A 24,960-nucleotide genomic window follows, 5' to 3' on the forward strand; every position below is an offset into this window, starting at 1 on the left:
CTTATCGCCCAATATCTCTCCTAAATCAGTCTAGCAAAATATTTGAGAAAGAGTTTCTCAATCGCCTCATCCCATATGTTGAATCTGAGAAGATTCTGTCAAAATTTCAGCATGGTTTTCGGCAGAATAGGTCCACCAAATCTGCTACTTATCAGGCAATAGATAATATATTGACAGCTCTTGATTGCAAGTTAGAATCTGTAGGAATGTTCTTTGATTTTTCTGACGCATTTGGCTCAGTAAATCACAGTTTACTATTGCAAAAAATGCATAAATATGGCATTAGGGGCAATGCACATGACTGGTTAGTCTCATATCTTCAGGGCCGTCAGCAGCACGTGGTTTTGCTCAATGATGGAAAAAAATTCATCTCTCCTGGTAAAGTTGTATGCCAAGGTGTCCCACAGGGTTCAGTTATGGATCCTGTTTCTCCTCTACATTTATGACTTACCTGAGAAGAAATATAAGAACCAACAAAAGGGATGATCCACTCTTATTTGCAGACGATACCAGTATCATACTCACTGCCTCTACAGTCCAAAGTTTAACAAACAATGCTAAACAAACCGTTCAACATCTGAACTCATGGTGTAGCAGGAATCATCTGATTTTAAATGTGGAAAAGTCCCAACTACTTTACTTTGCAAATAAAAACATGGCCACTTTTGCAATTCAATCAAGTGGAAAACTAATTCCCCAAGCACCCCATGCAAAATTCCTAGGAATAGTTCTAGACGGGCGGTTGTCCTGGTGGGAGCATATATGTCACCTGGGCAAAAAACTGAATACCATTTGCTTCCTTATTAGAAGCATCAGGTTTACCGTAACAATGGATGTCCTCATGTCAATATATTATGCAAATATCTACTCCTGTATAGTATATAGTATCCTTTTCTGGGGTTCTTCTCCGCTTGCAGATACAATATTTAAAATTCAAAAGCGAGCCGTACGGCTAATTGTCAAAGCAGAGCATAATGCTCCTTGTCGTCCATTATTCCATAAATTGAACATTCTACCTTTGCCATGTATTTATATCTATGTATTACTGGTGTACACCTTTGTAAACCTTTCAATGTATGACACAAATTGTGGTATTCACCACTATGGGACCAGGTCTAAAAATGATCTGCACCAAACTTACGTAAGAACTAGAACCACCGCACTAGGCCCTAAATCTATGGGTCTCCTTATGTTTAATAAGCTAAATGAGGACCTGAAATCCAGCACAAACATTTGTCTATTTAAAAGGAAATTGAGAGCTTTTCTTCAAAGGAATTTGTTCTATTCTATTAGGAATTTCATGGAACATGAAACTTAGAATAGGTATATGTATTACATTGTGTATTATTGTATATATTGACGTGTCCTATACTATGTGTACAATTTTTTGTATGATGCAGTCCCTGGACAAATAAACTTATTATTATTATTGGAATGACTGGCCATGCCCATTGAGCAAATGTATGCATCATAAGTCTGGATTACTTCATAGAAGTTGTGGGCATTTGATAAAATTATATTAAAATGAAACCTGTGCAGGGTCTTTGACTTTCCAAGACCTCATCCATTCAGTTCCTGAGAAGTTTTGCACATTTGTTTCACTTTACCATATACTGGGAGCTCTCTTAAATTTATTCAACTGTTGAATCTTTCCCCAAAAAACAGCAACCAATTTGATGCAAGGTCTAACTAATAATATATGCATATTTATGCTTCCTTTTTTACATAGCTTTCTCTACGTTTAAGAGTACACTTAGTATGCAACTGTTGACTAAACAATTTTATTTCATAAAGCATACCTTGGAATTAAGCTTAATTTCTATACATGCATGTGCAAGATTTGGTGTTTCCAGTGAAGTGTGTTTTGCGATGAAGCCTGTATAGGTTCTCTACCGGATGGTCATTGGCATCAGCTGCCGCCATGAGTATGACAACAGAGTTGGTCATCGAAATGTCAGCAGCTGACTCCCTGACCACCTGGTAGAAAACCCACAAAAACTTCACTGCAACGCACGCATGCTATGTATACAATCATTTGAAATATTTTTAATGAATACTAGAATAAAACTTAAATCTTGATGGGGTCTACAATATTTGTAATGCTCTTATGAGTATTAAAAATTACAACAATAATATTGTTTTTTCTTATCCCAGTGATATATTTGCCTTTTAACCAGGCTTGGCAAAATCAGAAGTAAAGATATCCAATTAAGTTTAGAAAATTTCTCATATTATTACATGGCTTAAGAATTTTTGTTTTGTTTTATTTTTCTGGGAAATGGTAGTCCAGTGGGTGGAGCGCTGGGCCTCTGAATTAAGGACATGGATTTGATTCCAGGTGATGCCCTTGCACACCCTGTTTCAACTACGCTGTGTGATTTTTCAGGCTTCCTGGGAAACAATAGCTGGCAGAGGGAAAGGAACTGACCCCCTTACTACCCCGAAGGGTGAACTTTGCACACAATTGGGCTTGGTGTGGGATGAACTCTACACTCACCCATTAATCCAATGTTAGAGTTAATAACTATGATGACCTTGTACTATGCCATTACTATAATTAAAATTTAACACTCAGGTGCCTTCCAATCTGGTTTAGCCTAAAGCCCAACAAGAAACTCAAAAGATAAAAAATTAATTAATTATTCCAAAAATTCTACATTAAAAAAATCAATATCAAGAAGCTTTTACTATCATGAAAAATGCATTAATAACAATAAATTGTTACAGTTCATTAAGTTTGGTATTGTCTCCTAAAAACAAGGACATATATAAAATACAAGTATAAAAAAAGAAATGGGCTGAGTCAAAAGGATTATTACTACATCATAATGATCCTTATCACTGTTGTCAATTGTAGACTTTTTTATTAAGTTTGCTGAGTATTTCATAATGGCATTCCTCTTCAAACATGCCTTCCTGAGGCGATGTATCATCCAGCTCATACCTGGAAAATAGTTAATGACTGTTGTGACAAGAAAACCACCATTTGATATAGACAAACTCAATCTTGTAAATGCACAAGAATTAAAACAAATCCTTCATACATCTTGACAACAATTCAATTGAAATAATCCCACTTTGAATTACTTGGCCATTATTTGATGCATGATTTTACTGACAAAACAAATGCAATTTAGGATGGGAATTTGGTTCATGAAAAAATCATGTGACTTGACCAGGATTGTAGCAAAGATTTCCCAACTGCTGGTTGGTTATAGCTCATCAATTAAACAACTAGTTTCATCTTGCCATAAATAAAAGGGAATTTTGATGAAAAATCAAAGGATTGATAAAAAAGATGGTATTTTGGAGCCTGGTGATGGCTCAAAGTCACTTGAAGTGGACCACATTCTTGAATGAGAATGTTGACAATTGTTCACAAGTGTTTTTGCTGCAATTTCATTTCTGTACCTACAAATGTATAAATATTTCTCCCATTCATGCATCACCCACTTAAATTCTTTCTCAATAATTTTGAAATCCTTTCAACCTGGAAAAAGGAACTTAGGCGTCCTATAAAGAAGTTTAAATACCCAACATAATCCTGTGATTTTCATACAATTACTATCCTTTGTGCAATGTCAAACATTTAAGAGAGAAGAGTCTTGCACCAAGTTATCGAATATTTAACCTTAAATGAGCATTTTGATTCCTCCAGTCCAGTCATTGATGGGATTTTGGTACCCAGATTGCTCTGCTTGAAGTTATCAATGCCATCAGAAGAGCAACTGACAATTACGCAATTATTAGTAGTTTTAGGGAGGTGACCGATAGCTAAGGTTATTCGTGCCATTAGAGATGGATGGGAAAGGAAGGGAGGAGAGAAACCGGGCATCGGCATTAGATTACTCTTGTCGAAAGGTGCCAAGGGGTGTACAGTTTAACGCATCATTTGACGGACATGGTACTCACTCAAAGTGCTCTCCACAAAGCACCTCGAGTAGGGATTGGGATACCACTGAAAAAGAACTGCTTCCTTCGGGATTCAAACCTGGGCCCTCACGGTGGGAAGCCTGTACATTAGCCACCGCACCATTGCGATCCACCACAATTAGTCTCTTGTTACTTTCTGACTTGAGGAAAGCTTCCAACAGAACACGCAACAAATTCATAATAAAAAAATAATGAAACTTGAGTTCTCTTGTTCTAGCATTATCAGTTCCACTCCTATCTTTATGGTAGGACTCAAGCTGTTATGGATTCTAACAACCAGTTTTCTGCTAGGCTTTAGATATCCAGTGGGGTTCCTCAAGGACTTATACTTGGGTCGCCAGTTGTTTTCCTTCTATATAAGTGAATCCCAAACTCAAATACAACAAGCACATGATAAATGCAGATAATTATCAAATTTGCATCCACTACCCAGTCGATAAAATCTGAAGCATTGAAGGAGTACATAAATGGACTGAAGATAAAACAATAAATGATTCAAAGACAAAAGCTATATTCATCAGGAGCACGAGTTAACAAAAGTGATAAATAATTTCTTCCTCAATTTAAATTGATTGATAATTACATATATACATCATTGTGATTCAGTTTATGAGTTAGGCAAAACCATTAACAGCAATCTTCCTTGGAAGCACCATGTCAATAATATCTGCAACAAAGTCTATGTATCCCTCCATCTTCACTGAAAAAATGTTGAGCCCATCAATGATACTTCTGTCTTTTGATTTGATCAATTTCTTCTATTTCATTACTGGAGAATTGTCTTGAAGGACATCCTTAGTAATAGGCCTAAAATTACAAAGATACTTAATTCCTTCATAAGGTTTGTTGGGCATCTTTTAAGGGATGTCCGTATATCACTGCACTTACTTAGTTTAGGCTGGCTAAATCTAAAGATGGCTGACTAGAGAAAACACCAACTAAGCTTTTAGCTGGCTAAAGCCTTTAAAATTTAGCTGGCTCAAGCCTTTTAAATTTAGCTCGCTAAAGAATGTGACCCCTCAGTCATTTTCTTTTTACTCTATTTTGCAAGGGTATTCTGAACTACCTCTTTGCAAGTTCTAGGTCAGCTATTACAAGTAAGGCTTTTTGCACAGACCCACTGTCTTCACATTATTCAATACCCCAGTCCCATTAATATCAAAAGTTCTTTCTTATTTCAGTCGCTTAACTATTGCATCCCTTAACCTATGATCTTAAAACTTAGCTTATTTGTGCATGAAATTAAGAATACAAAGTAACTTTCCACTGCCCTTTTTTTGTGTACAACCGGTATCAATGCTCAAGCGCCATCATCAGGTACTCCTGATGATGGTGCTTGAGCATTGAAACCGGTTGTACGCTAATAAAGGACAGTGGAAAGTTACTTTGTATTCTTAATTTCATTAAAATGAATTTCCACAAGGTTAAGCCAGAAACAATTGATTATTTGTGCATATTTAAAGATAAACTTCATGGTATTTTACTTAATGCTGAATTATTTTGATATATGTTATTCTTTGAAAATCGAATGCTAAACTCTATGCCAACACCTTAGACTAACGTTTTCTAATGTTCTGTAATATCTGCTCCATCGGTACTTCTATTTCACAGATTAGATGGATAATTGTACATTTGTTATTGCTCAATGGGTGATTCTTGGAGCAGAATAAATATGTATTTGATTCTTTCCACCTTTGGAAAAAAATCATGCATCCCACTGCTCTCCTCCAGGCAGTTCCAATGGCTACCTCCCTCCCTCTGCATGCCATCTCTACATTCCCATTATCTTCAACAATTCTGCTCATTTGGAACATTCATGGGTGGAAAATATTCCACTTTATTTCCCTTCTTCCAGTATGGTCTACTTTTTTTGGTGTATTCTCCACGTTGACATTCCCCCTCCCTACTTTTCACTCACTCAGCAAGATATTTTTCCTGGTGCCTCCTGCACTGCAAATCTTTCCTCATCATAACCTCTTAATTTCTGCCTTTGAAAAAATTAACAAAGGGATGTTTGCTATAGAAATTTCCAAATCTTTCTACTCTGTCAACTACATTCTGTCATTGAACGAATATCTACCACATTCCAGTAGAATCCCTCGCACTCTGCCGTCCATAATGTTGCTCGCACATATAATCAATGAGGAAATATTGATGACTTCCTTTATCCACTATTTGTTCCACTGTGCCATTGGCCTTTTCCTCTTTGCCCTCTCCTCTTGCCATATTGTCGATGATGGACTGCTGTCACGTGATGATGTGTTCACCCATTCATTAATAACTGTATTGAGTCCAAATGAGCACTCTACTATTCAATTCAAATTTGGACCATCATCCTGTGCTTGTCCCGAGTTTTCCCTCTGTCAATCAAAGAGGGAGAATATTATCCGCTCAGATGCTTACATCATGCATTAGCCAATCCTGATCTCCCACACTCACTAGACCCCATTCTCTTCCCATTTTCAAGAACTCAAGTGGATGCCACGGAAGGTAAAGCTGAACATTCAAAAAGTTTTCTCATTAGAGATTTTCCACTTCATTGTAATTCATCTGGGGGATCCATACCAATGGCCTATGTTTTACTTGGGCCAAAATTTGATTTATTCTACAAAATCTTACTCAACATTATGGTTTTAAATATACTAAAAATGGTTCACTATGGCAACTTTCTGCCACATATGAGCTAAGGCATTACTTACTGGGTAGCATCACCTGCCTTCTGTAGAGTTTTTATTATGCAAAAAATCTATACTCGGTAAATAGCAAAAATACCCCCATGGCAAACTTGCAAACCTTATTTAAAAGAATTTAAAATTCTATCTGTACCTTGTATTTATATTTATTACTTATGCATGAGGCTAAGGATAATATGAAACAACCAATCACCAATGCCCAAGTACAAGGGCATTATAATACTCAACATGGTGTTGATGTACATTCACTCTGCCACTCTGCTATGCATAATAAGAGTCCCTTTCATGTGGCCGTCAACATTTTCAACTATCTGCCACCTGGCATAAAATCTGCTCCTTCTAGAGGTACATTTAACAAATATTTCAAGCATTTTCTGATAGATAAATGCTATGATAGTGTGGAAGAATTTCTGGACTCTTTGGAAAACTGAAACAGGTGATTGTTTGTTCTCTGAATTGTCCTATATTTAAGTTTGTGAAGTCCTGGGACCAATTAATATTATTATTATTTATATTAAAATAGTTGTTTGTTAACTCTGGATTTTCTTCATCACTTCATCTAGAAGAGGCTAAGGGTAACGGCCAGAGTGAACTCTGTCACTCAATGCATACGAGGTCTGTTCAAAAAGTATTGAGACTTTTGTGTTCTTTCAAAAATTATTTATTTATTCATGAATATCTATTTTGTCCCCTTCAAAGTAATCCCCATTAGATATTAAACACTTGTGCCAATGGTTTCTCCAATCCTTTCCAAAGCACTCAACCTTGTCCAGCTCCTCCTTCGATCCTGTCTTTATCTCGTCAACCGTAGCGTTGCGTCGTCCTTTCACAGGCCTCTTCAATTTCCGGAACAAGAAAAAGTCACTGGAGGCCAGATCTGGGGAATACGGTGGCTGCGGCATCGTTAGCGTGTTGTTTTTGGCCACACAAGTAACAATGTGTGAGCAGGGGTATGTTCATGGTGCAAAAGCCAATTTTTGTTCTTCCACAAATCTGGGCATTTGTGCCGGATTGCTTCGCGCAAATTGTGCATAACTTGCAGGTACTATTCCTAATTTAGCGTTCTACCCTGTGGCAGGAACTCACAATGTACCACACCCCTGCAATCGAAGAAAACTGTACGCAAAACTTTCACATTCCACTGAACTTGGCGTGCTTTTTTCAGTCTTGGCTTATGCTGCAGCCTCCATTGGGATAACTGAGCTTCAGTTTCCACGTCATAACCATAAACCCATGATTTGTCACCAGTCATGACCCTCTGGAGCAAATTTGGGTCGTCGTGGACAGAGTCCAAAACCTCATTAGCAATGTTAATGCGTTGCTGTATTTGCCCAAAATTGAGCAATTTTGGCATGAATTTCGCGGCGACCCGTGTCATGCCCAAATTATTGGTAAAAATTGAATGGCATGAGCCAATAGATATGTATAGGTCCTCAGCAAACTCCTCTAATGGTGATTCGACGATTGGCCAACACTATTTGCTTCACTTCATCAATGTTTTTGCCTGTTGTTGACGTGCTCGGGCACCCAGTGTTCACATCTTCTCAGCCCTCTGAGAACATATTGCACCACCGATAAACGTTGCTTTGGACAAAGGTAGCTTCTTAATGTGCCACAGTCAACATTCGGAATGCATCCGCACACTTAATTTCGTTTTTTACACAAAATTTGATATAGATTCTTTGATCCATTTTTTGGAACAGGCAAAAATTGAAGACAAGACAAAACACATCCAAGCAAAACAGCTGTCAACAATTAAATAAACATTCAAAATGGGCGAACCTTTTGGTATAAGTGAGAGACATAAGTACCAACATAAGGCCACAAAAAAATCAAATATACTTAACCAGCGAAAATTCGAATTACTTTTTGAACAAACCTCGTACTACTATCAACTCACTGCATAGATATTATTGCCTGGACAACAAGAATTCCCACAGGAAGATACCATGTACTTTTATAACTAATTTTGCCATTTAATACCAAATGAGGTTTCATAGAATTGCTCTCCTCTAGGTTGAAGGAACCCCTTCCACTTCCCCATTCACTCGGTCCGTGGCTCCTCAGCTATTGTAAGTAACAACAAAAACATCTCAATCAATCCTTTTGGAACTCACAATATTCAAACAAAGGACTTACTTTAAAGCTTTGTAGAATTCTGTGGCTCCTGGATTATGTTTCAGAACAGTCAATATGACCTTATGCAAATTTGCCGAAAAGGCAATGAGTTCAAGAATTTGCATCATAAATTTTCCCAGTCCTTTTCTCCGAACAGATTCCACCAACTGAAGTTCATAACTGGAATGTAGGAACGTTGTAATTAAGAATACATAAATAAATACGAATGTAATATTTAATTCATGTTTATTTTGTCAAAGTTCTTCAAATTGGCATGAAAAAAAGAAGCGAAAAGAATAGGGGAACAGCGTGGCAACTCTTTTTCTAGATTTCCATTCCCAACTTTCCCCAATCCTATTTTTCCTAATTCGCACATCAAATTCCTGACTTTTCCAAGCACTCTTTCTGATTTTTTGCAGAATTTTTACATAAAGTTACTAAAAATGTGATTGATTATTTAATTCACAATAATATTATCAATTGGTTCACAATGGAATATTATGTCTGCATTCAGCACATCCCTCCCCGGACTACAACCTTGACGTGGTGGAAGGGCTTGTGCGTTCCCATGACCCCTAGAGCTGTGCTGGCGGGAGTAATAATAATTGCTTCTGGTATGGTCACCCATGCCAGAATGGTCGAAGGTTAGGAGCCAGACGAAAGGTAGTCCACGCAGCGTCTGTTCCTAAGTGAGGCGGCTGCAATGGCGTCTGACCCAGTGGGGCGGCCAGTAAGTGATGGTGTCACGTTAAAAACACTATTGAGGAAGGCAACGGGAAACCACCTCAATTATCATTCCCAAGAAAAATATGATGGACAATAGAGATATTTTGAGTCCTGGCAACCACGGGGCTCGGCCCAATCGGCCGTGTGTCGTGCCCGGCAGCGGGGGAGGCAAGGCTTCCGCGGTCGTCATCCCATGAAACCCTTGCAAGGGAAAACCAGCAGCAGCAGGACAGAACACGCAGGAGAAGAAGACCACATTTGTTAGAATAGGAATGTGGAATGTTAGGCCAATGATGAGAACAGGGAAATTGGAGAATGTTAAGCAAGAGATGGAAAGGGGAAATATAGATATTTTAGGTCTATGCGAGGTAAGATGGAAAGATAGCGGGGATTACTGGAGTGATGAGTATAGAATAATATACAGTGGCGGGGACGACAACCAACGAGGGGTTGCCAGAGTATTAAATGAAGAGGTAGGAAGAAGCGTAGTCAACATAGAACAGGTAACAGATAGAATACTACGAGTAGAGATAAAAGCAGAACCGACGAACTTTGTTATTATTCAGGTATACATGCCACCGAGCAACCATAAGGAAGAAGAGGTCGATAGGACATACGATCAGTTAGAGGACATGATCGCATGTGTTCCCGCAGGGAAACATTTGATATTATTGGGGGATTGGAATGCCACGGTAGGCGAAGGAAGAGATGGTGATGAGGTGGGGACTACGGTTAAGGCACGAGGAATGACCGCGGGGAGAAAGCAGGTGAGTTCTGCAGGAGACTGGGGCTAGTCATCACCAGCACTTGGTGTAGACACCACAAAAGATGCAGGTATACATGGAAAATGCCAGGTTACTCAGAGAGGTATCAGCTAGATTATATCCTGGTTAGACACAGGTTTAGGAACAGTTTGATAAATTCGCACAGCTTCCCGGGAGCAGATGCGGACTCTGACCACAATTTAGTTGTTATGAAACGTAGCGTCCGTTTCAAAAAGATAAGGCAGGGACAGCGAGTTAGAAAATGGAATGTAGAAGCATTGAATGGTGTGAAAAGGAAGGAGTCACAACAGGCTGTAGAGGAAATCATGGAGGATGGTAAAGAGCGAAGTACTATCGAAGAAACATGGGAAAGTGTCAAGAAAGGGTTGTCTAAAGCTGCAAAAGACAGTATTGGAACCGTTAATGCTAAAAGGACTAGGAAACCATGGATCACGGATGAGATGATAACAAAGATGGATGAGCGGCGAAAATGGAAGAATGTAAATACAGAATCAGGCAAAATGAAGTACAAAGAATTGAACAATAAATTGAGGCGGGCAACAAATAAAGCAAAAGAAGCATGGTGGAAGACGCAGTGCGAGGATATGGAAAGTCTGCAGAGGAAGGGTGAAATCGGTGCGCTGTACAGCGCACTGATTGCAGGTCTGAGACATGTACCGGTTGCAGGAATCTGCAACCAGTACATGTCTCAGACTGCTCAGGGGCGAGTGGGGAACGGAGAGTCTGGATGGGCAGTGTTAGGATGATTGTATAAGGCAGGGTTGTCAATTATCACCGGTGCTGTTCAAAATATATGTGGAGGAAATGATTGAAGAGGCGTGGGATGAACTGGAGCTAGGAATGAAATTCGGTGGGGAATTCATAAAATCAGTCAGGTTTGCTGGTGATGCAAAGGGTTTTGATATGGGAGTGCGACGTTGAAGACTGTGATAGAGTGAAGAATGCTAGGCAACAAGGGATTTTGGATGGGATGAAGGAGAGTAGGAAGTATATAGAGATGAAGAGGGGTTTTTGCAGAGTTGGATGCTGGGTTTTGTTTTGTTTGAGAGATACAAGAAAAATATTAGATAGGTGTGTCAATCTTAACTGGTAGAAAACCTATAATAATAATGGGATCTCAGCCTCTCAAAATGTATTTCAGGAGAATTAGATGTGTTTTTCAATTGATTGAATTGAATTCAATTATTGAATATATATACAATACTGTTGATTAAAAGAACAGCGCAAAATGGCAACTGACCATAATATGTAAAATCTATACTTTGACCTTATCTTTCAATTCAATTAACATTTGACTCCTATTGGCCCAGTCACACAATATTGAAAGTGCTTTATATACAGTGATATGCGAAACCAACATTAAGTTTGAGTATTCAATAATAAACTAAGAAAGTATTTTGTTTCATTCCCTCCACTGTACCCGGGAGTTGCCATGCCACAACATCACCCCTTCCTCTATTCGTACCACTCCCAATGAGTGCAGTGGCAAGATGCCTGAGTAACTTGCTGCATTCACTTTGGTCATGGCTCGTCAAGTCTTGGCCTTATGGCATAGATAGTTCTCCAGAAATTTTTAACAATCCATACCCACAACAAGTTCAATAAATTACCTTCTGGATTTTATATCCTTATCTGATATTTTGCTTACATTGTTTTATTTTATGTTTTTGTGAAAAAGACATTGACTTTTTCCGCTTCAAGATGGTGATATTAGACTAGAGAATTGTAGTACATTTCACCAACTTCTAAAATACTACTCAGCCTTGTGTCTGCTCTTACATCTCAGTTCGTTACTTCTGGCCTTAGGGCTAGTATTAATAATATCACACCAATTTATCCACACAGCTGCAACTGGAAATGCTTTGAAGAATAGGTGGCAGAAATACAATGACCAAATTAAGTGACAGGCTCCTCCAAATGGGACTACCACCTTGACGTGGTAGAAGGGCCTGTGTGTTCTCATGCCCCAAGAGCTCTGGCTTAGATACTGCAGTGTGGGTACCTGTAGCTCACATGATCTACATTATTTGAATTATTTTACAAAACACTATTGTTACTGAAGGTTAAGAGAAACTTAGTTTTTGTTGTTGCAAGCCTGGTATGTGATCATCCCTGCCACACACCCTAGCGGTGGCTTGTGGGTACCGGGTACATAGGTAGATACATTTTGACATGAATAATGAACAACAAGCTAAAAAAAATGAACTGATGCACTTTAAAAGTTATCTCTTAAAGAAACAATTTGGGACTACTAACTTTTGCAGAAACAATTTACTGAAAAAATGCATCCTTTTAAAGAAGTAATCAAAGAATATAACATTTTATGGCAGCTGTTTACAATGTACAAAGCTTCTTCCCAGTTGAAATCATTAATCATAATATACATCTGTAAATCATACAAAAAGTTAGAAAAAGGATTGCACAGTTTATTTGTTGCTCCTAATTTATTCATCGACTAACTGGGTGAGACTGAGACTTAAAAGACCCTTCCTCCACCTAATCCTTAGATATTACATTGAAAATAATTACATATACCAAAGCCCTAGGTAGAGGAAAGACCACCTAGGTGGGAATCGAACCCACGACCCCTGGGTTGGCAGGTGAGGACGTTACCCCGCCACCACCAGGGCCGGCAAATCAACTCATTGAAATTAATTAATTGAAATCTTTTTCATTTTTAGGGAAACATGCACTACCTTCTGTGCGTGAAAAAAAGTATTTCGTTTTTCATAAATTTGTTTTTGCAATCTCAAAAATTTCCATAAAAGTAGGTGTATCCAACATGGACCTAGCCTATGCTAATACCAGAATTTTTACCCCATTTATGCAAAAAAATAGAAGCCCTTACCTCATTCTGTCTTGGCGTGATTGGTTCCCAAACAAACAAATTAATTTTCAGATTTATATATTATTAGGATAATATTAATAATTGAAAAATTCTTTATAGGGGTGAGGTTGAGACTAGATAATCTCTCTTTTCCCACCTAATCAGGTTCAAATTAAACCAAAAAAGTACTTCAGAAAGCAATCTCAATACTGATTTAAATCCTCTTTCATCCCACTATCCTCACCTAGATAGGCTCTCCATTGCTGCCGATGTTTTGATGGCCGACATGCTCAACGTCTTGGTGGCCTCTGAATGAAGCCCTGACAAGAAAATGTATGAGTCGGCCATCAAAACATTAGTGGAGATGGACAGCCTATCCCCAGGGAGGAATATATCAAGCAGACATGCTGGGAAAGCACTAAATCTTTCACAATCTCAATACTTACCAGTATAAAACTGGATCCCCATAGTCTAAGTCAAAGCGAAAGTGTGAGAAAGCAACTGGAATACCCTCTGGGTTCCTGGCAATGAGGTATCTTGCAGATTCTTCACTCATTTCAGATCTCTTTTTTTTGTCATTCCATCCCCAGGAACAATCTTCATAACTATATCAAAAAAGCATAAGTGCTCCATGAGAAGGAAAAGAAAACAAGGCAAAATGAAGACTATAATTCCCTCCAGGGAGTAGAGCCTGTTCAAGCTTGGAATAACATTGTTGTACAGCCAAGGAAAAGATCACGAGGGAATGAGGCATATCATATTTGAAAAGGCAAAAAAATCATGACTTCTAAACTACTTCACGACAAATATAAAGCTGCATTGCAGCACATGTGAATCAGACAAATGCTAAGTACAATGCAATAATGAAAAACCTCAAATTTATATTTTCTGAGGGGATCATTGAAAAAACCGTTAAATTGAGGAAAAAATGTATTTGAAGTTTATGTTCAAGTTTTACATATTACCTAAATACCCTAGAAGGTTAAAATACAATAGAGAATACAAACACCAAAAATGTTTATCCAAAGAGGTGCAACAAATGTAAATAATTATCTCCTGGCTATGAAAAATTGAAGTGAAAATTTTTGGAAAGAAATTAGAGAACAATATAAAATTCCACAAGTTAACCATTATCTTTGTTTTCGTATCTGCGGTGCACATTGTCCAGTGAGGGCATCAAGGAAAGAATAAAATTACACCGCATTTCCATTTCCATCTTCACTGTTACACACCTGGTCAGAATTAAGAAATCAACATTGCTTTCATTCACTAACAAAACAGCACAGTAACAATACGATGTGATAAGTAGTTTTACAAATACTGCTTAGTGCTTGTTTTTGTGCTCATATTATAAAAAATGAAAGACATATTGATGATACCAGTAGTTTGGACTGTTTTGTAAACTTCCATTGATTCCCAGAATACAATACTTCTGCTACATTCAAAATTTAACTTGTCATTCTAATGTTTGCACATTTTGCTGTTGACCTCAGGAAATATTCTGAGCAGACTAGTTCCTCATAAATACTAGTATCACATAAATCCAAAGAACCCCTTCCTTTTACTTTCCCCAAAACTTGAGTAATTCTGATGTGATATTATCGACTCCTACAGCACTGCTAGACATTATCTCCCTTAACACCCATCCTTCCCTTTCTCTACCTGGCTATTCCTGGACCCAAGCCATCCTCACCTATGAAACATTCCTTTTCTATTTCTAAGCTGAGCTAATATCTTCACCATTCATGGTCTGCCCGAACAATGCACGAACTGGTGCAATCTGGTGGCCATGACGCAGACTAGCAGTCCTAGTGTCCCAATGAGCCGTCTGCGCTTGGCAGATCATCGAGCTGTGCGTATGGTGCCAGTTATGTTGGTTAACGTTGTCCTTGTTTTTAATGTTTGTTGAAAGTGGAAATTGAAGAACTCACGGAGCAATGAATTCACATCAAGTTTTTTGGTAAAGTGCAGTAAAAGTTATCACGAAATTACCGAAATGTTGACAGCAGTTTGCGGTGGTAATGCTCTGAAGAAATCATCCGTTTTCAAGTGGATTGTGCATTTTAAAGATGGGCGACAAGATGCAATGCAAGGGTGATGCAAGGCCATGCCAAGATCTTCAACCACCTCCTGTGTTGACGACAACATTGATCGTGTGCTGTCCCTTGTCCTTACCGATCGTCGAAAAACTGTTCGAATGATAGAAGCTGATGAACTGAATTTAAGAAAGTCAACAGTGCAAACTATTTTAACAGAACACGATGAATGGATCCTTCACCATGACAATGCACCTGCACATTCAGCATTGATTGTTCGTCAGTTTCTGGCAAAAAAATTCAATCACCTTGATCCTTGATCATCCTCCTTATTCGCCAGACCTCGCCCCCTGCGACTCTTTCCTATTCCCAAAATGCTAAAATGTGATGAGGGGACATAACTGGGAAGATGTGGACACAATAAAGCAAGAAACGACGAGACAACTAAAAAGCCTAACTGCCGAGGACTTCCAAGGGTGCTGTAAACAGTGGAAAAGGAAATGTAACGAATGCGTAGCAATGAATGGAGAGTACTTTGAAGGGAGCAAAATCGATGTAGACTAAATTTTGTAAAATAAAGTTTTTATGGCCTCAGTTTGCGTATTTATTGGACAGAGAAGCATAAGTCTTCTTTGCAGTCCTTGCGCTTACGTACACAAGATCTTGTACCAACAATAAAAAGTGAATGGAGTCAATGCTGTCGGCATATTATAATCATGCACAAAATATAAGGGTTTCAAACCTGGCGATGCTAGCAAAAGATAACCTTCATGAAGACTTAAGCCTAAATTAAACTTACTAGGTTTTCATATTTTCCTTTTCCAAGTTAAATATGAAATCTAACACTGACTCATCAAGTAATCCAACTGGTTTACACTCGAGATCTAAGTTCAGTCCATGTTTTGTGAACTTTTTGAAAGCTGCAAATGAACTTAATGGATCCACCTGGAAATTAATAAATAATATCATGACATAAATCTTAAAAGCTCTGAGCTGAAATACTGAATACTTGACCAGGAATTTAGAAGACACAAAAATTCAGACGTCCTACCTGGCTATTGGCACTCTGCACCAGAGCCACATTCTGATCCAGAATGGCTTTCTCTTCCTTCCTTTTAACAAGCTTGTCTTTTGCTTTGTTGGTTTTTCGCTGAAATAAAGAGAAAACTGAAGGATACTTTTCTCCTTGGTATGCTCATTTATTTAGTTTAATTCGCAATAATCCAAAAACAGCACATTTTGGTCTTTACATTGGACTTTTAAGAATGATAGCAATGTTCACATTTACAAACACCCCAGCCCTAGGCTGAGGAAAACCCACCCAGGCGGGAATCAAACCCGTGACCCTTGAAATGTCAGATGAGGACCATACCCTACGATAAGACTTAAGGGCCAGATTATCCTTATTGAGGCAGAAAATTGTCAATAGGACAAAATAATCACCGAGCATATGCCAGGTAAAACAGCTTTCAAAGTTTTGTATCCCTTGAAATATACATATGTAACAAAAATAAATAATTACTGTTCACACCAGACATTAAGAATTTACATGTACTTTTGGGTATTTGCATGGAGGCAAATAATAGTCTATTATCTGTTCATGTGGGGCCTCTAAGGAAGTCTATGGTAAAGTTTTAAAAGCGTTTGTGGCAGGGTTATATAAAGGTTCATATGAAATCATAGAAAGAGGTAGGAAAGGAGGACAGCATATGTAAACAGAGTGGATGTTGACAAGGCCACGGTAGTGGGGTGAGAGGGCCGAGGAAGAGATGGAGAATAGGCCTTGTGGGCATGGCATGCAAAGCGAGTTGTGCTTGGAGGTGGGTGACAAAGGGATTAACAATTATGATGATAATAATAACAATACTTGTGGGAGGATCTTGGTTGAACAATTGGGCTGTGGACAACAGGGCCCTCTCGCAATATTAAGCGTGTCTTCCTCAGCAAAGGCAGATGTGTGGTGATACAGTGAGGGAAGAAAAAGTGAGCCTAACGTACTATTTCAGAAAGCATCGAATTGCTATTCACACTGTCCTCCTGTTGCTGTGTAATATTCATTTCCCAATAGTGTCTAACTGTCGATATCAAAGAAATAATTAGGCAGGAATGGCAGAGGGGTTGAGGAAACAATGCTAAACGCTATAGCATTGTTTCCTCAACCCCACAACAACCACGCAAAATAAATTTGGGCATCAACAGAAACTGAAGCCACCAACACAAACTACACTAAGAATTTCAAGGTGAAAGAGAAAACAGATTTTAGGCAGGGTTTTAATTTTGAAAAACTAACATTATTTAACTCCAAAATTTGGGGGACTTTACAGGAACAAGATCTTGTGACTTAGCACCATACATAAAATGTCACAAGCATTCATTATCAAGGCGAATGACTTTTGCACTATGAAATTGTTGCATTGTAATGCATATTAGCGGATGACTCCGTCAAACGTTACTGCTGCGGAATCTCCCGCAGTGTCTCGGTATTTAACATTATTTAACTTTGTCAAAGGGATTTGGTCAGGATATTGGATTATTTCCCTTAAGAAAATGTTTGAGCAAGAGTATTTCGGTTACCATTCAGATGGCTAAAGTTTGGTGGCCACAAGTATAGATGCACCATTGACATGACTTTAAATTTTCTCCACTCTTCGTAAAAAGAATAAAGTGCACCACATCTGGAGGACAGGGTATCCTATGCTCCACACACTTTTACTATTAGTTCAATGTTTACCCACTGTAATACGTGACAATAAAGAATATTTCTCTTAATTAAAAATGACATCTTACAGATAGTAATTTGAATTACTTCGATTTTCCAATGGCAAAAGTGGCTGCTATTACACTCGACATTTCCCCAAATTGAATAAAACTATTAAAAACGGAATTAGTGAATGGGGAACCTCCTAGGTTGTCCTGGTCGTTTATCCAAACAAATTGGGTGAAAGAGACATTAGGTTTCATCAAAAATTATTCCTGTCAACATCAGAACACATGAAACTAGTGACACGTACTAAGGAAAAATAGGCTTATTCCTTATTAAAACAATGCACTTCAGAAATTTACCGCAATAAACACATAATCGACCAATATCATATATAATAATTACACAGTTAACGATCCCTTCTACAAGTTTCCGGAATTCTTTGTTTGCAAGGAGTGCATCTCAATCCAGTTGGCACCAAATTCCTGGTGAAATACTAAGTTGAACTCTTACCATCTGCCAAACAAAAACTTGAATCGACGGAGAATAGCACACGCCAACCACCCATTCCGAGCCTTTAAATATTTACAAACGTGTGGACGATGAAGAGAAAACATTTTAAATTACTCTCTATGCGTTAACGTGATGCGCTTGTTTTAGGGGTAGAGCAAAACACAGATTAATGGTTACTTCAATATTAAAAATTTTTTTTGTACAGAGTTAACTTTTCACATCTGTGGCTTAATGTTAGTGATTAACGAGTTTTTAATGTTATCTCTTCAAGCTTTACTGATGCGAAAGTGTCACTTGCTAACACGTTTTCATCATCACATCGAAAGTACCTTGGATGATTTACTACGAACGTTGCATTATTGAAATTCAACAAAAAGGAAATATTTTATATAGGTATTGCTACTCCAGCAAATACGTAATTTTAATTGTCTGAAACCAGAAGGCACACTTTGAAACAACCCATGTTCGTATTTATTAAGCGCCCAAACAAGCGTTTCATTTCGTTTAATTGAACTCTCATCATATCCAGGCAAATCGGCAAAATAAAGATGGTAAATGATACAACTATGACCTAAAATAACTAATACAAATGATTAAGAAACTTGATTCGCAAATTGCGAAATCCAGGGCTCTGTCTTATTCACAGGTTCGAAGTTAAAAAACCACTTTCGTTAAAATCACATTTAAAAAAATCTAGGATACCCTCCGAAGTCAAATGTTACTGTAATCAGACAATACTTACCCCCATAGTTGACCGAAGACTCAGAACAACTCCCGCGGAATTTCTTTGCTTCGGTTATCGTTATTCTTATGGAGAGACTCACGAGTGAACCATACCATACGAACGATTCATAGAACGAATGAAAATAGAATGATTCATACTGATAGTGTTGCCATTTTCACGATATTTGGGTACTTTTAACAGAAAGCATTATTTTGAAGCTATGCTGACGTCTTGAAAAAGTAACATGTAAATACTGATCTTTTCATCAACGTTTAGGGAGTCTTCATTAAAACAAGATATGAATCAGAAATTGTTCAATCATTCTATGAATGAATTTAATCAATTCCGTGTAATATTAATTAAACCCATCATAAATGATTATTTTCTTAATGTGCGAATACTGCAGGGTGATACTGTTTCACTGTCTTGACATTTTTTCTAATTGAGTCATCTGCCGATTTCAACGCATTAAAAATGCCACGATCCACATTTTTTCGATATGATTACGTTTGATGAATATTAGAGGAAAACTCGTATTTAAAGGCAATAGCATCAAAATCATTAGGTATAATTGAAATATTTAATTTTTATACCATTATATGTCCAGTGAGCAATGTGGCGTTAATTAATATTTCGTCTGCGAAATAATTTACCCAAATCCCGCGGGAAGGGAACGCGGATCGATGTGGACCGTACTCCACATGGTTGATTCAGTATATGAATGGCTCGCACCTGTTCGTTCTGCTGGGAGAGGAACGACTTGCGAATTTTGAACGAAAAAAAAATCCTGCTGCTATAGAACAAATTATCAAAAAGCATGCAGGGGAGGACATCGACGAGTGGAAAACGTCGAGAAAGTGGTTTTTTATCGTAATTGTATGCTTCTCTTGAGAGTTTTCAGTGGCAACATTTTTGTCCCAAGAATAATTACCTTATTCTAGTTAACGCAACTTGACCCACAAAGAACTAGCCCACGACTAACTACCGGCCGTTGGAGCTCTGTATTTTTCAGTCATACCAACGTAAATATTTTTGCACGAAGTAACTAAGTGAATCCCCTAAACCATTGCAGTAATCTCACTACAACGGACATATTATACTCAGTGGTACTCCCTGTAATCACTTGCAATTGCAAGACCGGGATGAGTTATGTAGTATATGATATACGTCCCTAGAAAGACATCTACACTCAAGTTAGCCCAAGCGGGAGGTCGTCTTTAGAGCGAAAACTAAGAAGTCGTAATGAAAACGTTGTCGACAATATCTGCTCAACTAGAAAAGTGCTTTTATTGAAGATCACCAAAAACACTCGTCACTCCATACTCTATCACGAAGTGGCATAAAACCCACATCCATAGCCTAATTTAGCATTCAGGGCCCAGTGCAGTCACCAGAGTCGCCCTTTCACACAAAAAATAAGAATACTTACAATATCTCCTAAACTAGAACATTTTTTTCTAAAATATTAAAAAAAACTAACCCCTCTTTCCTCTATATTCAACCTTTCGCTTACCCCACGCTCATGGCCTAGTTTAGGACCCAGGGCCCACTATCGTCACCAGCGTCGTCCTTTAACACGAAAAAAAGTACTCCACAATATCTCCTGAAATAAAATATATTTTCTTCAAAAATTTGGCGTAAACATTAAACTCACTATATGTTCGTTCGAAGGTTTCCGCGGCGATGAGTAGGTGATTTCCACATTTTTCGAGCTGCGTCCGCGTATGTCGTTTAAATGTACAACAGTTTCGCCAGCTATCCTGCTGGCGTCCTCAGGTCAAGGATGACCTGAGGACGCCAGCAGGATAGCTGGCGAAACTGTTGTACATTTAAACGACATACGCGGACGCAGCTCGAAAAATGTGGAAATCACATTAAACTCACTATACTCTATCTGCTGCCTTTCGCCAACCCCATGCTCATGCTCTAGTTTAGTAACCAGGGCCAAATAACGTCACCAGGGTCGTCCTTTCACACGAAAAAAAAGTACTTCACAATATCTCCTAAACCAGAACATGTTTTTTCTCTAAATTTTACAATACACACTAGGCACCACATATACTTTCGACAGTCTTTCGCTTACCCCATGCTCATGGCCTAGTATAGTGGCCAGTACTTCACAATATCTCCTAAACTAAAACTTTTTTTTCTGAAATATTGCAAAACACACTAAACCCTCTTTCCTCTATCAGTAACCTTTCGCTTACCCCATGCTCATGGCCTAGAGTAATAGCCAGGGCCCACCAAAAGTGACCACGACACGACACTGAACTTGGCCCATGGTGAAAGGTTATATCAGCGGATTTTCCAAGAATTTAAAAATATCTTCTTAACTAGAACATTTTATCCCCTAAAATTAAATAGGAGTTTTTGTTCAGCTACTGTGAAAATCAGGAATCCGTGGCCGGAAAATGGTGCAAAAATGAAATAAACACCTGTAAGTAATAAATTAAGAAACAGATTGCTGAAATGGTGTGTTTTCCATAAAATATTGGTCTACTATGTGACACTGAGGCTCATGGCCTAGTATAGTAGCCAAGGCCCACCAAAAGTGACTACGACACGACACTAAACTTCCCCACGGTCAAGGGTTATCTCAGCTGATTTTCCAAGAATTTAAAAATATCTTCTTAATAGGAACATTTTTTTCTCTAAACTTTGCCATAAACATTAAGTACCTCACAATTTTTCCTACACCAGAACATTTTTTCTCTAAATTTTACAAAACACACTTGGCACCACATATACTTTCGCTTACCCGATGCTCCTGTCATAGTTTAGTAAACAGGGCCCAATAACGCCACCAGGGTCGTTATCTCACACAAAAAAATACAAAGTAGTCACAATATCTCCTAGCCGAGCAAAATTTTTCATCTAATTTTTACAGTACACACTAGGCATCACATACACTTCCAGCAGTCTTTCGCTTACCCCAGGCTCATGCCCTATTTTGGTAACCAGGGCCCATAACGTCACCAGAGTCGAACTTTCACACCAAAAATAAAAAAGTACTTCACAGTATCTCCTAAACCAGAACGGTTTTTTCTCTAAATTTTACGATGCACACTAGGCACCACATATACTTTCGGCAGTCTTTGGCTTAACCCATGCTCATGCCCTAGTTTAGTAGCCAGGGCCCACCAAAAGTCACTACGACATGACATTGAACTTGGCTCACGGTGAAGGGTTATCTCAGCCTAATATCATGTACCAATGATCTCTTGCTTATTGTATCCTCATTGCCTGTTGAGAATAAATTATTATTATCAAGAGCATATAGCCTTTAAAGGGTCCCACTAAGTCCATGTGACTGTGGTTGAACACAGTTTTAGTTTAGTCAAACTTAATTGAAATTTATTTTTCAGGAGCCCAGGAATTACTTACCCAAGCTTGTTGTATCAGGATACACATGAAACAAGACCACCCCAATCCTACATTTGATGCATTGCAAACCAGTTTAACATTAACAGTTTGATCAAAATGTACCAAATATTACTCACAAGTTATAATAGACAACTTGCTTGAAAGATCTATCGCAGTCTGTTGCCCACTTAAATTGCTTTGTAAAAGCTTTCCCACGATTTTCTGCAACAGTGCACATGCTGCTTTAGTGCAGAGAGGAAATCTATCAGGAAAAATATTCCCCTTTGGGCACCCCAAGCCAGCAACCTTTTGGTCTCATCTGTTAATACTAGTTGATTATAAGCGTGGTGAACTACTTTTGCTGCTTCGAAATGAGACACAACTGATCATAAGGTCTGTCCTTGGATGGTATAGGCTCGCACAGATCTGTGTCTTATATGCCTCTTCGCCATCCAGTTTCAACAATTCTGCCCCTCTTCTTTCAATCCTTGGGTAATTTTCTGGAAAAAATACTGTTCAAATCTTTCTTGGTATGTCTTTGATTTATCTCCATTCCAGTATTCATTCATGGAACCTGTACTGCAACCAGAAATATTAACAACTTTCATAATTCCAGCATGCTGCTCATTGATACCTCTAGCATCTGCATTACCTGCTGGTGAGGTCAATTCCCTCACAAAATATAATTCAGCAAAATGACCTAGTGGTTTGATTCATTTTCCTTGTAACTCCTTGAAAATAAGATAGATCAACTGGAAGATAAATATTTAATGATCCAGTTCAAAACAAAACTACTCAACAATTAAAATTGGTAAGCATGTAAACAGTTAGTTACCAAGGCACATTATTTACATTTACCACAGAATTATTTTGATTTTAAAGTCAATAATTATATAACATCATGCTCATATGAATATCATAACCCGGTTCATAGAAATGTAACAATATACTTTTACTATTTCAAATATTTAGACATGGCCCACAGGGAAAAGGTGATAGTGGTATCCCCTGCATGTCTTAAATTCATCTTCTGGTGAAAAGCTGGCATAATTTGTAGCTATGACATCATTAGAGTTGAATTAGCAATCCATTTGAATTCAACAACTTGTGTTGGATGAAAATTTGTTGTTGACACTTTTTTACTATCCTCTATTAAGTAATATGCCTTTAATTAAGGAATGCTTTGATTACGTGTTGACAGACAGCATTTTGCAGAAAAATTCACCGATGAGCGTAGTCCTACTGCTGGGTGAGTTTAACTTGAGTATTGGCTGGTAGTCCCCTTCACTTTCCCAGTACGTTACCAACATTTTATTGCTAACGAGAATTTTTCATGAAGCACTTAATTAATGGACTGCCTGTCATATAATTCAACTCTCAAAGACAAAAAGAGGGGTGGTGATCCTGGATCTAGTTTTATCCGTGCTGGGAATGAAGGTTTCCTATGCTGTTGACTATTTCCTCTCAGACCACGTCCACCTCGGCATTTGCTTGGAACCCAGTGGGTGGCCTCCTTCGTTTCCTAAGTCCACCCACCCTTTCTCCTTCCTCCCTGACCCCATCTGGAAGAGCACTGACTCGGGTCATGTCAATGATACCCTCAGTTGTCACCCAGGGCATCTTTTAAATGATGACACAGCGGAAAGTACTGTCAACCTCTTTTAGGATTGGTCTGCAGCTGAAGCTGCAAACGACTCTTTCCTCCTTTGGATAATCACCTTGAGAAGCGATTCTGTCGTGCTGGCAACGCATTCCGAACTTACTTTGAATTATTTTTCCAAAGATTGCTTTTATTGAGGGAAGCTTGATGCTCAGCGGTTTAGGTTAGATGCTGTTCCTTGAATTTTTCAGTACCCTTCATTACTCATGAAGAAGGAAACCCAATGAAAATCACTACAAATGAAGTCAACTTCAACAAACTATTCTCCCATTGTCAATGATGAATGCTTGCTATAGGTTTACCTATCCACTAAAGTTACCATGCTCATTATTTCACAATTAATCATGGTCAAACAATAATTTAGCCATATTGCCAAGTAGGAGGCATTGCTATATTATGGTTTTAAGATTAATAAATAAAAGAATTGAGGTTTTTAAAAACAGATTAAGTTACTATCAAAAATTGAGAAGCAAGAAAAATACATGTCTGCCAAGGACGTATTTTGGCAGGACCTATATTTGTAATATAAAATGATGCTTTTTGTGAATTTGGAATGTGCCATCCAGGTGCTTTTATCAATATATTTGGATTTAAGATATTAGTGTTTGAATCAGGTAAAGTATTTGACCACTTGTAAGACACTATATAAAGAAATAATGGGGTTGACCAAATGAAAACTTATGCGCAAATAAAAAAACAGTACAAAGCACTCACATTAAATCAGAAACGAAAGAAAATTCTCCTAAAACAAGCAATATAATAAATGCGGTCAGAAATCCTTTGTCGTGAATGGGCTAAAATTTTATAATGAAATCATGAAACAAGTGCTGTAAACAAATTGAATGGTGAAGAAACAACTAGTATGTGTAATCTCTCTTCAT

General features: G+C 38.1%; 1 protein-coding gene across 2 annotated transcripts; it reads right to left on the bottom strand.

The window, feature by feature from the left end:
• Positions 1-2,098: 2,098 nt before the first annotated feature.
• Positions 2,099-19,239, bottom strand: Naa40 (N-alpha-acetyltransferase 40). 2 transcript variants are annotated; one of them, XM_071597771.1, is made up of 6 exons: positions 19,075-19,239; positions 16,170-16,268; positions 15,918-16,063; positions 13,529-13,687; positions 8,766-8,924; positions 2,099-2,944 (listed from the first exon to the last, which is right to left on the bottom strand). In XM_071597771.1, the coding sequence occupies exons 1-6, from the start codon at positions 19,078-19,080 to the stop codon at positions 2,848-2,850; spliced, it is 666 nt and encodes a 221-aa protein (XP_071453872.1). In that variant the 5' UTR covers positions 19,081-19,239; the 3' UTR covers positions 2,099-2,847. The 2 variants fall into 2 exon arrangements, with proteins under 2 accessions (XP_071453872.1, XP_071453873.1); XM_071597772.1 differs by lacking the exon at positions 19,075-19,239 and adding an exon at positions 18,333-18,363.
• Between the last annotated feature and the right edge of the window lie 5,721 nt (positions 19,240-24,960).

The sequence above is a fragment of the Hetaerina americana genome, unplaced genomic scaffold (assembly GCF_022747635.1).
Source record: "Hetaerina americana unplaced genomic scaffold, ioHetAmer1.1.p SCAF_9, whole genome shotgun sequence".
NCBI classification, from domain to species: Eukaryota; Metazoa; Arthropoda; class Insecta; order Odonata; family Calopterygidae; genus Hetaerina; species Hetaerina americana.